Source organism: Oryzias latipes (assembly GCF_053564925.1).
Source record: "Oryzias latipes strain Hd-rR chromosome 1 unlocalized genomic scaffold, Olatipes_Hd-rR_3.1 chr1_Y".
In the NCBI taxonomy this organism is placed as follows: domain Eukaryota; kingdom Metazoa; phylum Chordata; class Actinopteri; order Beloniformes; family Adrianichthyidae; genus Oryzias; species Oryzias latipes.
The window spans coordinates 7,131,451-7,145,237 of NW_027616335.1; the positions used below are offsets into that span (position 1 = coordinate 7,131,451).

Here is a 13,787-nt window from a genome sequence, read left to right on the forward strand (position 1 = left end):
TAAGTTTGGTTTAATTCTACAATCTACTATTGTTTAATCATCCTAATTTTTTGTAAAGTAACTTTTTTTTAGCTAATCCATGGTGGCTTTTTTCACTAAGCTTTTTTTTTTTTTTTTTTAGTTTTCGTAACTTAAAAAAGTCTGCTATTAGTTTCCAAAAGAAGTTAAAAGATTTGGTTTGTCAAAAAGTAAATATGAAAGAAGAAAGTATTTTTCTGACAATTAAAGCAAGCTTTTGTGTCCCTTAAGGTGAGGTGTTACAATAACTTCTTACATGAATTCCGGAAAAAGACACTTTCAGAGTGTATTTCTGGCGAAGGCATCTGTCTGGTGTGACTCTTTCATGGTAAATCACTGTCCACTCAGGTGACTAGTAAGGCTAAAATAGTAGCACTTCTGAGCGTCTACAGTTACACCAGACAAGTCCAATACTTCCTCCCACTCCCCAGTTCAGTTGGTTACCTTTTGTGTTTAACAAAAGAACTTGACACTTTGAATTGGACTCTGTGATGGATCGCCTTTGAGGTCAGAAGCCTTTACTGGTATACTGGTTTCCTCCCTGTTCAGCCAAGCTTACAACACTGAATAGACCAAGAGTGTGTGTGTGTGTGTGTGTGTGTGTGTGTGTGGGTGGGGGGGTGGGGGGGGGTGAAGACTAAAGCAATATTAGGTGGGAAAAGGAGAGTCATTGTGGGAAAGCTGTTTTTCTGAGAGTTCTGTTCACTTTCATTAGTTATTGTGTGTGCATCCATCAAAATGAGGCTTTCCATGTAATAATAATGTTCAGAAAATTAGGTGATCCAGCAACATACTTTAGCTGCCTAGAATGAAAGATCTCAGTTCCCCGATTCTGCAGAATCCTGGTGCAGAATTCCGAATGAAACTGCAGTCTATATTTTCTGCACTAACCTTATCTCATCCGGCATGTGCGTCATGCGGGATGTCTTTCCCATAGAGGGGAAAACAGTGATTATCAGACTGATTGTAATTGTAAGTTATGAAGTAAGGTCATATGAAACTTGAACTTTTAGGCCTGCGTTTGAACGCATGTAACCATTTCCTTTAGAAATGAATTCTTTCACGTGATAATGAGGAAATGTTCCACTTTACTTATAATAGGCCTCTTAAATTTTTTTTCTCTCTCTCCCTATTTCCTCTGCATCCCCAACCGCCTCGCAGTAAAGAAGGGTCAAGTGCTCAGTTAAAATACACAGTGTATAATTTTATAGCTCTTTCCCAAAGGAGCTTCTGGTGCCGGTGTGGAGACGACAATGCGGGAGCAGCAGTGCCGCGCACAGATTAGTTTCACTCTTTGTCAGTACTGGATAGGGGCGGAGGAAGCAAACTCATTAGGATCCTATTAAAAAAAAAGTGTCTGAGATCATAAAGCTGCCGGCTGGAAGACGGAGTGCTCACTCACAGCCAGACGGAGACACAGTGGAGACCTCCTAAAGGTCCTTTTCTTTTGACCAACTTTGACTCTTCATTACTCCCCTTCTTCACTGGACTCTGCCCATGGCAGGCATTCTTCTGAACATCACATCAGCAGTATAAATTTTTGCCTCACCATCCTTCCCTCTGTGTTGCGCTCTTGGCAGCCGTGACGCATGGACAGAGCGGGGGCGCACGCGCCTTATTGAGATAGACTTTTTTTTTTTAATTTCCCGACACAAACTTTAAAGTTTTTGGTTTTTCCCTCTCGACGTTGTATCGAGGATGCTTGCCACTACTTGGAATAGATGCTGTGTTTTGATGTTTCTCATCGTCTCCGTGAGGACAGACGCATCAGAGGGGCGCCCGAAAGAGAACTCCATCAAGTCTGGTCTCATCGAGGAGAAGCCCACAGCGGCCACTAACCGCTCTGCTGTTGTCACCAAGAAGCGCAACTTCATCCCGCAGGTACACTTTCACTTTTTTTTTTTTTTTGGTCTGGAAAATCACATAGACTTTTACGCATGCGCCAAAACAAGATAAAAGATCATATTTATTCACACCCAAAAATATAACTCACGTTGTGAGAGCTGTTATTAGAACTGTGGGAGCACTGGACCTCTCATAAACCTTAATTGCCTCTCAAACCTGACGCCACAGTCGGGTGCAGCGCACTTCGACAGTAAATCATTGATGGCAGCAGAAATGTGAGAAAAAGTTAACACTTGGGGTAATTTTCTGTCTGGGACCTGGTGTCATTAAAGCGGACCAGACGCTTGCTGGGATTATGAGATTCCGTATGGGGCCGCTGGGATACACTTAGTAGCCACTCAAAAAGTTATCAACTCATGCTGCTTCGGCAAAGTGCCACATCAATGCAACTAGAAATAGAAAGCTGGGATTAAAAGGAAATAATAAATGAAATGCATATTTGTCTGTTGTGTTTAGTTTAGGAAATGCCTTATTGTGGTTTTTGTGCACATGGCACTGGCACATCTCCATATCTCCCACAATCCATCTATCATCCTAATCAGATGCTTTTGCCTCAACTTTGTTTTTCTGTAAGATAGTTTGCTGTGATGCCTAAATGCAAAATGTGCAACACTTACCTTTGCAATTGTTTAACTTGGTTTGAAATGAATTAAAATGTTATGAAACAAAAGTGCCTTTTGTACAAATGTTGATGTGTTTGTGGCACACCGAGAAAGTTTGTGTAATTTGTGTGTCTTGTAGTTTTAGTCAGATCTCAGCCACAAAGTAGTAGCACTTGTTGTGTAGTTCATAAACTCAATTTGCCACATTGTAGCCACAAAGTGTGTGATAGATTCTGCATCTTTGTGTTACTGAATTGTGGGTCTGTCCCTTAGCTTGTGTAATTGGAGAGCACAAAAACATGTCAAAGATGACCATTTTTTTCCAGAAGTGGCTCACGATTGAACCCCCCCCCCCCCCCCCCCCCCCATACCAAAAGCTTTCAGTGCTGATTAAGGTTTGGCTTAATATTTGGAAAATAGCAACAACCTCAACATTTCTTTGCCTTTAACCACATTTATGAGGATGCTGCACATATATGCTGCAGACAGACTTATGCTTATGTTGCCATTCTGCTGACATTTTTTGAGTTGGTGGGGTCTGGCTGGCAGATTTTCACACCTCTAGACAATTTGCAGGAAATAGTTGGATAGTGAGCTCTCACCACATAAGCCATCTTTTCTTTCTTTCTTGTGAAATGGGAGGAAATGCAATGCTTCGTTAGGGCTATCAAATTTTTAACAATATTTTTTTGATATTATACTGCCACTTGTTTGAATGGCACACATTTTAGAAGTGTAGCCTATCCAGCTTGGGAAAAGACAAACAGGAAACTAGAGTGTAATCTGGTGTTGTCACAACACTTGTGGGTGAAAGTTGCATTATTCACTGACAAACAAAAGCAGGTTTTAACTGTTTCCTGGTGGTAATATCCTTCTTGAATGAATCCCTCCATTGTTGCATCTGACTGACTGTAGTAAAACTGTCACCAACCATTTTACTTGTGGCCTTTGAGAAAGAAAAAAGTGTCAGACAAAATTACAATTGAGGACAGCAGTGATTTCTGTCTGTTTGTTCAGCTGAGTTCAGTTTGTCCGGTGATTGCCTGAAGGATGAGGTGCCTTCATGCGTTGGTTCTGATGAGAAATGTCACTTCACAGGGTTACACCTTGTGGATTACCACTGGTAAAATCAGCTCAGAGTTTATCTAAACTAGGTTAGGCACTCAGCCTTATAGTCTCCACTAAGGCGCAAGTAGAAACACATGTGACTATGTATGATGAAACACATCAAACTCATGGTTTGTGTGAGTGACTTGTGCACAGTCATCTCTATGTTATGTGATACAACCTCTGTGCTTTCAGGGTCTGTGAAGACAGTTTACACAATGGCTTTGTTTATTTGACTTCTTAAGGCCCCACAGTACTCATTAACACCATTCATAGGTTCAGGTTACAAACTGTAGCTCTGAAGGTCCAGAGCATTTGTAAATGTCAGAGGATGTTTCCAACCGAGGGATAAATTAAACTTAATGGCTGAATAGTTAAAACAGCTTTAAAATTACATTTTACATTAAAAAAATTAAAAAAACTTGTACTTTTAGGGGAGTGATTAACAGTTTTGAAAGTTTCTTCCTAAAGAAAACATTTTTCATGACTGATTAATGTGTTTTTTTGTGTGTGCCATAAAGCAAACAGCAGGCCTAGCTTGGTGGTTATGGGGAGTTTTACTGTTATCTATTTTTGGCAGATTGGTTCCAACCAAGTTCCCAAAAAACTTTGATTTGATCTTCAAATGAGATGCATCTCCTCCATATGTTGGGCTTATAGGATGATTTTTCAACAACTGCAGTTCCACACTGGAACAGAAAGAAAAAAAAGTAAAGATTTGACATTCAAAATGAAGGGACATTCAAAAGAAGTACCAATGAATGAGTAAAAATAACAAGCATGAAACTTTCAACTGCAGAAACAGCAGAAGTGATATGGTCTGCTTGCAGGGTTTGGTTTCTGTAACACAAATACATGGATTTTGTAAAGGTCATGGTGCAGAGGTAAAGCGGTCAGCCTCTGATCGGAATATTGCACGTTTGGTTTCTGCCTTGCCTGTCCATGTTGCAAAATGTCCTTGGGCAAGACACTGAACGCTACATCGCGCCTGGTGGTTAGGGGTTGGCGGCAGTATTCGGCTGCTGAGGCGTGTGACTTTTTAAAGAGTTTTTGGATGTCTGCCAATCAAATTTGAAAGATTCTCAGACTATCATACTCCCGCTACCCAAAATGTCCTTTAAATACACATACTCACTGCATGTCTGGTTAGTTCTTTTAGCGTGGAGAGAGATGTGCTCCTCATTGTGGATACACGGTCAAACCAAAATCATTCCCTCCCAAATGTGTTCCTCGCTGTGAATAAGTACGTTGAAACATCTACAGGTTATCTACAGGTAATTTCAGACAAAGGTGTTCCAACAAGAACATCCTGCAGGTAGCTCATTTGCTGTGATTGCATGTTAGAAGGATGCCTCATTGATATCAAAACAACTTACATAAGAAGTGTTTCAATCTAAAAGTGAAGAGTAAAAAGATCCTCACCAGCATGTTTTTTTTTCACTACAGTCTCTGTGTGAAAGTGCTTTTAGACTGTCTTCATTCCCTTAATCCAATAAATACAGTGTTCTTTATCTGGTAACAACATTTAGCTTTGTAGCTTTTTTTTGTTCTGCTGCAGGAAACAACGCCAGTCCGTTGGGATTCTGTCAGTAGGATTTTGGCAATTAAACATGAGCTCATTTACTTCAGGATAATTTATTTCATCATCCTTCTTTTCCTGCATTTCAAACTCTCATAAGTATGTTAAGCAGAGGTGGCAGTCATAGTGTTATTTTTATGCATTGCAGGCCATGTCGGTGGAAAAGTATCAACACTCTGGAATGGGTTAACAGACGTAAATAAGGGATCTCAAAGACTGAGAGCGAAGGTTCAAAGCCCTCTATATCCTGGAGTAAATCCCTTGCAGATTGTTGCTCCCGCACATTTATGTTTCCTCTTCAAAGCAACAGTGTTTTACCAGCACAAAAGCAACACAAGATAGGACCGGGGGCTTCCCTTATGGATCTCCGTCTGTCTTTCTCTTTATCGTCACACCAGCATACCAAGAGAGGATTTGAAGTGTTCAGTTTTTAACCCTCTTCCTGTGCACTTTCCAAAGCTTTGCTTTTATGTGTGAAGGTCGTCAGGGTAAAAAATAAGGGATCAACAGAAAAACACGTGAGATGACTTTTTGGATGCAGTCAAATGACGGTTCATTCCTCAGAAGTTGCAAATGGGGCGGTTTAAACACGACAGGATAAGGCCAGATTATCAGCTGTGGTTTCAGGGGTCAGGTATCAGTGCATTTCAAAGGGCTGACATTCAGATTGAGCTGTGATGGAAGAGGTGAGCCCAGGTCTTCTTCATCTGCAACACTCTTTCCTGCCAACATGCAGTCTGTGGAACCTGATGCAACACCACGACAAAATCAGAGCAGGTGTCATGAAATACCGCCGGAGATACGTCTGCATATTTATCTGTGAAGCTACAAAAACACCGGACTTCCCCATTAAGAATTTGCAAAACATGGTTTTTTGAACGCAAATAGAGCCCATGCATGTCCGCCACCTACAGTTGGAAGAGGCTTTCTAACAACTGTCAAAGCATTGCAAAATTCCGATATATGAAAAACTTGGTGTCATATAATTCCGCTTGGGCACAAACTGCAATTATTAATTTCTCCCCCATGATTAATTTTCAAGCGGTTGGCACTTCCTGGAATTAAAAGGGACATCATCCACATGTCACTAAGAAATCCAAGTCCCCGGATTGGTCAAATTTTGACCTTTATCATGCAACATGTATTCAGTGGTTGTGCATTTTGCATAAAGAGCCTGAATATGGTCATAAAAACTTGCATGAACATGAGAGTTGTGAACGCAGAAGCCCAAAACCTTTCATTGGTAGTGGTTGCTTGAACACGCGTTGCTGAGGGTGGAGTGAATGTCGCTTCAGCAAAGAATGTCCCTGTTTCTTGTTGGACCATACTTTCCCCAGCAGTCTTCTGGACATTGAGAGTTTCTTGGACTAAGTATGTTACTCCAATCATCTTGGAAGAAGGAGTTTGTAAAAAGCAAAGAGCATATTAAGTGAGCTTACAGCGATAACTAAAGTTATAGCAATAATTTGTCATCAAGGTGTTCTTCAAGGGGCTGAGTAACAAGCTAGTATTTGTTTACTTGGTACGGCATCTGAGCCGGGAGGCAATTAGTGTCTGACAGGAAGCAGTGGGAACAGGCAGCCAGCTTCTCTTCAAACACCCGTCTCTCCAACTAATTCTCGCATAGTTGATCTATAAACAAATAAAATGCAAAATGGTAGTTTGTGGCATTAGTGAGGGTGTGTGATGTAAGTAAGCTGGGATGTACAATTGCATTTTCTGCACAGATGAAACGCTGGGAGCTGTCGGACATCCAGGGTCAGGAAGGTGCAAACCAGAACCGAAATATGTCCCAAATCTTTTTTTTTAATTGCCGTCTCCCCTATTTTTTTTCAATGACCTTAGTATGTTGGTTAATCTCCCTGAATGTTGGCATAAACACGGATTTGAGCATAATGCTTACTTTTATCCACATGCTGAGCATTTGCTTCCTGTCATAATGATGGATGAGCATTCAGTTTGATATTCCTGCTCGTTTTTCCACTGCTGCACAAGTGCCTTCACACATTTCAAGCCTGAGAAAGTCAACTGTGGCAGCTGTCCAGCAAGTCTAATCTTGTTCTTTTTTTTTGAAGCTCAAATGTGCATGTGAGAACTTCCGATGTGTTGCTGTAGTGCTGATGAATGTTGCAGCTGGTTTAAGTCGCTTCATTTTTCTTCTTTTCTTTCACATCCGGCTCCTGCACCCAAGGTGATGTTCTTCAAAATAAGAGTTTCTCACATGTGGATGGGTTTTTACAGAAATATAAATGAGAACGTGTTTCTTGTACTTCCCACAGAAACTTATTTCAAAATAAAATCAGAGCGTGATTAAAGATACTTACCGGATACATGCAGCTTTTATTCTTTTGTTAGCACTTGTCTTATTTCTTATTTTACTCATCTTCTACAGTGTTGTTAATGTTTTTCACTTTTTCCAAACACTTGTTCTTTCGCATGTTGTGCAGGCAGAACCAAAAAATAAATAAAATAAAGCAATAAAAGAGGTAATTTATTTTGTCTTTTTTTTGTTTTTTTCCAGCAAGTGTATCCATGCAGTAATGGCAAGGAATGCAGTGTGGGCAGTTACTGCCACAGCCCCCAACAGAGTCCCTCTCGCTGCCTGTCCTGCCGCCGGAAGATGAAAAGATGCAACCGAGACTCTATGTGCTGCCCTGGAAACCGCTGCAGTAACTGTGCGTGTGAATTCATTCCCAAATTAAAATATATACAGCCTGATGAACTCAGAGGACATTCTAAAACTTGGATTTGCAACAAAACCTTTTTTTTAAAAAAAAACAGTTTTTTAAGTAAAAAAATTGATCTTTAGTTTGCCTTTTCTAAAAGATACTTTTCTTTGGACCATTAAAGATAAATAATATTTAACCCAAGTTGTCAAATGATCAGTTAAACAAAAAACAAATGTCCACAATTCTCCTAAGCAAACCAATTACTTTAAGTTGGAACGAAAGAATTGCTCCAGTGGAGATGTTTGAGGCTTCACGCCCCACCCTCAAATTATCCAGTGTTCTGAGAAATTCATTTTGGCAACAGGGCTGTTATTAAAAATGTATAAGAGTTAAGCTTCACCTCTGTTCCTGTTTGTTTCTGTGCAGATATTTGTGTCCCAGTGTTTGAGAGCGTGCTTTCGCCTCACATCCCAGCTTTGGACGAGCACAGCAAACACTCCACGAAATACCACAGCTGGAGGAAGAAAGGAAAGGCACAGGCTAAGCATTCGCTGAAAGGTAAAAATCTCCTCTGCAAACCATTTTCAATGTTCTCATTTTTCTCACTGCCATCCTCAACCTCTGTGGATGAAGTCATTACAGCATATCTTCAACAATCTAACGGCCATGCCAGTCCGCAAGTGATGTTGATAGAGGGCCTTTTGGTGCTGTGCCCAAAACATACCAGGCCAGCTGAGAACAAACCACAATGCATGTTGCTGTTCTGCACTGTCACAAAACCACAGAACAGTTCTGCTGACAGCAGCACACAATGTGTGACACACAAGGAAAGAAACCACAGAACCCAGTTTTGGTATGTCTGTTGCAATAACTCATTGAACCTCCTGCTTTGTGTTCATGCCACCTGACAGAGGTTATTTTTAGAGCCTGTTCCTGATGCAGTGGGTGACTTAACTCTAAATGCAACAGAGTTTAAAGTAGAAATCAGTGTTACAACAACCTAAAAGTTGCAACTGATTCATTGAATTGCCTTCATTTGTTTTTGACTCTTTCTTCCTAAAAGTCATTCTTTTATCATCTTTGGATCTATTGTGAAAGGGTTCCCAGTCGTCTTTTAAACACAATTATGTTGTTTTTATGTTGGACATCATTTGGATCTAGCTGTCTACAAGTGACTGGAGCCGAGCAGGGAGCTTGTAGCTTGCTCTTGTAGTTTCTGTCACACCTACAATCTTTTTACAGCTGCATTTTTTCGTCTGCTCTTCATTCACAATGATTGGAATAAAGAAATACTTAGAAATGCACCTTTAAGCTTAATTTTCTTTATATATGTCCTCCATCATTAGAAAAACTACCACAAGAACATGTGAACAATCAGTTTTTCTTTATCAGAGTGCATCTTTAAACACTCTAGAAGGTTCTTGCAAGTCACTGCTTGAGAAGTCTCCACCCAGAAGATCCAGGATATAAAACTATGAATTAATAGTTCATCACTGGCAAGACTAAATATTGAAATAAGCAAAGTAAGACATAAAACATTTCAGAAGCATGGCTTAAAGGATGAAAGTAGTTTTACTTTTTAATGCTTCCTGTGACTCTGACGAGTCCAAATATGATGGAATCTGTGGAATTTTTAGGCGCGATACATCCCCATGTATGTTCTTTTTAAATGGCAGTCAGTGTAAATATTTTCTGCTTGTTCTATAAGAATTTCTATAAGAATCTTTGTGTTTGCTCATGTAACATCTCCACCCCTGATGCTCAGAGTTTGTGGTGTTCTTTCAGGTCACGAGGGTGACCCTTGCTTGCGATCGTCTGATTGCTCGGAGGGCTACTGCTGCGCTCGCCATTTCTGGACCAAAATTTGCAAACCAGTGCTGAGGCAGGGAGAGGTGTGCACCAAGCAGAGGAAGAAAGGCTCTCACGGCTTGGAAATCTTCCAGCGCTGTGACTGCGCCAAGGGCCTCTCCTGCAAGGTGTGGAAAGACGCCACCTCCTTATCCAAGTCCAGACTCCACATGTGCCAGAAGATCTGAAGCTGAGGCTGCAGCTGTCAGTGATGAGGCCTCATCCGTCGATCAGTGAAGGTTTTTTCTTAAAAAAAAAAAAAAAAAAAGAAAATAGTTGGCTGTTTTGAAAAGGAGCAAAAAGCTGACACTAACAAGAGACAGAACAAACTTTTAGGGTTCAAGCTCTCTTTTACAAGAGGAGGCCGCTCAAGCACATGTACACACAGCATTGAGATAACACGTCTGAACTGCGTTTGTTAAAAAAGAATCCCTTTTTCATAACCTTCAGGGAGCTGCAGAGATATTCAGATGAGCGGTGTGGACCAAAATGAGGCCACAGATGTAGCAACCTTCATCAAGCTTCATCCAAACAATCTTAACATAGTCTAAAGATTTTATGTTAAACATTTCTGTTTTCATGACTGGATTTCCTCATTTTTTTGGGTCAAATTTCCATAATTCAATATACATTCAGTTATTTCAAAGCTTAAAAATGTCAACTTTTGCTGTTAGAAACTTTCATAACCAGTAACAGTGTTTTAATCCTTTTAATGACAGTACAGGCTGGTCACCTAGAGTGATAACTTATTTAAACATTACATTTAGTGTTCGAACACCAAAGAATGGCATTTTCTACAGGATGAGCAGTTTCTTATGATGTTGCTATCATAAAACAGGAACTGAAGCATCGTATTTGCTGCAGAAAGCTTGTATGATCTGCCATGATGTAGCTTCTACCAAATGTCATCCAGCAGTGAGTTAAACTGAGGATCTGCTGCAGCTGTTGTGATGTTAATGTCAAAGCTTCTGCTTTTACAGTCACCTGACCTGAAGTCAAGGAAGGAATGAACAAGTCATTTACCATTCATTTTTTGTGTTTTTTTCTTACCATATATTTTCATCCCAAACTTTTTGGAAACATTTGTGGCGCACCATCAAAGTCCGAACATGAATCTTTTTTTTAAGTATATTTAATTTCCCTAATTTTGAACTTTACAAACAAGCATTAAGATTTCATTGTTTGAAAAATTTAATGTTTGTTTTAAAGCATCAAGTATACATACTGTTCTGTTTAAACCTTCTAAAGTATCGATAAGCTCTTATATTGTAAATAGACTGGAATTAGCATATATTTAAGGATCCGTGTATATCATGTACATATGTTTAAGATTGAGACAGTACTATGAAATATTTTAGGTAGGAAGGGTAGGGTTGGATGGCAAATGCACACTGAAGTAGTAGACAGCCAGGAGAAAATCTGCCATAGTTCTGACAAATTTCCCAGACCGGATGAATCGTAACAATGTCTCAAATATGTCATGTAAATGATGTGTAAATGGTGAGAAGATGAATATCCCACTAATATTTTTTTTGTGTGTGAATCCTTTGCGTTGATTTTACTTCTTGTATTTACCTTAATGGATGAATAAAAATATTGTTTTTTGTATTTATCATCACCCTTTGTTTCTTTTTGCTTGATCAATTTAAATTTAAATAACCTAAACATCATGCCTAAAAATATGTTTTAATTTGACTGTGGCCCACAATAAATTATAATATTTTACTCATTACAAAAGAAACATTTTGAAACACATTTTCATTTCACCTCCCACTCTGTTTACTTGTCAGCAGCTAAGAACATTTGTGAGTCGATGCACATTATGCACTTCATTACTGCCACCAGCAATAATGTGAACCTTATGTTGGAATTTACCTCTTCAACTTCCAGTCAAGTGACCAAACAGTAAGAAGCCACAGAAAAGTGAACGCAAGTTCAAGTTTCAAACAGTGAGGTAACAGAGTTGATAAACAAAGTCTTTAGTATTAATACTTTCCATGAGTTGAATGGACATTTTTTATATGAAATATGAATTTAATTTCTTTTATTGAAGTTCTTGAAATGAAAACATACAGCCAGAAATAACTTGTTTTGATCCAGGTTTTTGTTGTTGTTGCATGGAACAGTGTGCACAGAGCCTAAGAGAAGTCTGCATCCAAGGACACTTCATCACTGACAGAAATACTGCAGACACCAAGTGTTCTGTTGATAAGACACTCCCAGTTCGCCGTCCTGGAGGCTCAAATTGCACTCAGTCTAGTAAGGGGCAAATAAATACATGAAAAAAACACATTTATAGCCAGATGTTAGACAGAAAAAGTCCTTCAAGTTTGTTTTTCATGGTTTTCTCTTCTACACAGTCAATGTGCATGAACAATATGGAATAAAAGTCCCTTTTAAACCATTTAAATATGTTTCTAAATGTAGTTAACATTCTAAAAGTAATTAACATGAATGATATTTTTAGACATTATCTCTACATAAAAGAATAAAACTTGATAAATTTATTTAAAAAAAAACACTTGTTTATTTCAAACTAATGTGTCCTGCTTATTAAACCCCAATAATGAGGGTAAAATTGGAGTTTAAATTGTGATCGGGTGACAACAACCTGCAGCCACAAAGTGCGTTTGTCTGCTTTTCAACGGTCAAAACAAAAATCTATGAGGGTCATTATAGCCTAATGCTTTGCAGATGTGATCTATGGGCAAATCTTTGTACCCTTGTTCCAGTGAAAATGTTCAGAACATATTTGGTTTAATAAGGACCACGTATCTTTTATGATGCATGTTATGAAATGATGGTAGAGCAGGAAGCTCTTTGAAAGAAAAAAAGGGGCTATTTTGAGAAAATAATTGTGTTTCCTGATTGTGCCCTTTTTGAGAAGTCCCAGGAGAGTCGGTCTGATTGCAAAATCAGAGAAGTTTTAACAGGCTTTTGTTCTCACCCTGGTACTAAATTACATTTATTTATTAGGTAAAAACAGATTCTATTGTTCTAAAACTCCAATTTTCCTGCTCAGGATGATTCAACTGAAACACAAAAGTTGTTGAAAGCTCCCTCAGTAACAGTAACTACTTGGAGGGATTTGTACTAGTTGTTAAAAGTAGTTTGAATGTAATATTAAGTTTACGGGACCCAAGGAACTTATACAGAGTTGCAATATGTCAAATTTGACGTTTATAGTGTTTCATGGGTTTTGTGCCATAATTCTCAATGACACACTGTCAGTTTATATTTTCATCACAATATATCCTGCACTTAGTGAGCTTTTTTTTCATTAATGTGGCTTCTCTGATGTATCAACCAGACGCTGATAAAATGTTTGGTTGACAGAGCTTGAGTTGAAATTTCTGTCTCCCACAACTCCTATTTTAGAAACCAGGTTTTCCCCTCTACCACTGCCTGACCTTAAACATTTAGCGGGAAAACACTCTTGAAGAATACTTTGAAAGATGTTGAAGTTTTTAACTACTTAAGACCTCCACATTAGTGGAAATCACATTTTGGGCATATACTCACTGGGCATTTTATTAGAGTCCCTTTGCTGGTATACCGGGTTGGACCCCTTCTTTCTTGACAACTGCCTTAATCATTGTTGGCACAGATTCAACCAGTTACTGAAAACATTCCTCAGAGAGTTTACTCCATGTTGACATGACAGCATCACACAGTTGCTCCAAAGTTGTCGGCTGCACATCCATGATGCCAATCTCCTGTTCCACCACATTCCAAAGGCTCTCTATTGGGTTGAGATCAGGTGACTGCGGAGGTCATTTGAGTCCAGTGAACTAATTTTCATGTTTCACCCTTGTGCTATCTCAGATGACCCCACACTTACATTGAGGTGTTCTCCCTTCCATGACAAAGGTGGATAAAGGTGGAAAGATTTCATGTAATCCATGGACACCAGTGAGGTTCACAAATCATTGAAAAAAAAAAAAGCTTTAGTGCACTGTCTAGTGGGTCTAGATGACCCAACTCCCAACGTTAAAGTGCCTAGGATAGCACAAGGGTTAAGAAACCAACCAGAGAGGATTCCAATCGTATGACACGGCT

The 13,787-nt window shown here is 39.3% G+C and overlaps 1 protein-coding gene across 1 annotated transcript; it reads left to right on the top strand.

Moving 5' to 3' along the window:
* Positions 1–1,402: 1,402 nt before the first annotated feature.
* On the top strand, positions 1,403–11,346 carry LOC144990245 (dickkopf-related protein 2-like). Its single transcript, XM_078943284.1, has 4 exons — positions 1,403–1,899; positions 7,733–7,886; positions 8,307–8,438; positions 9,666–11,346. Exons 1-4 carry the CDS (start codon positions 1,717–1,719, stop codon positions 9,914–9,916), a joined length of 720 nt encoding a protein of 239 aa, XP_078799410.1. The 5' UTR covers positions 1,403–1,716; the 3' UTR covers positions 9,917–11,346.
* Positions 11,347–13,787: the final 2,441 nt, after the last annotated feature.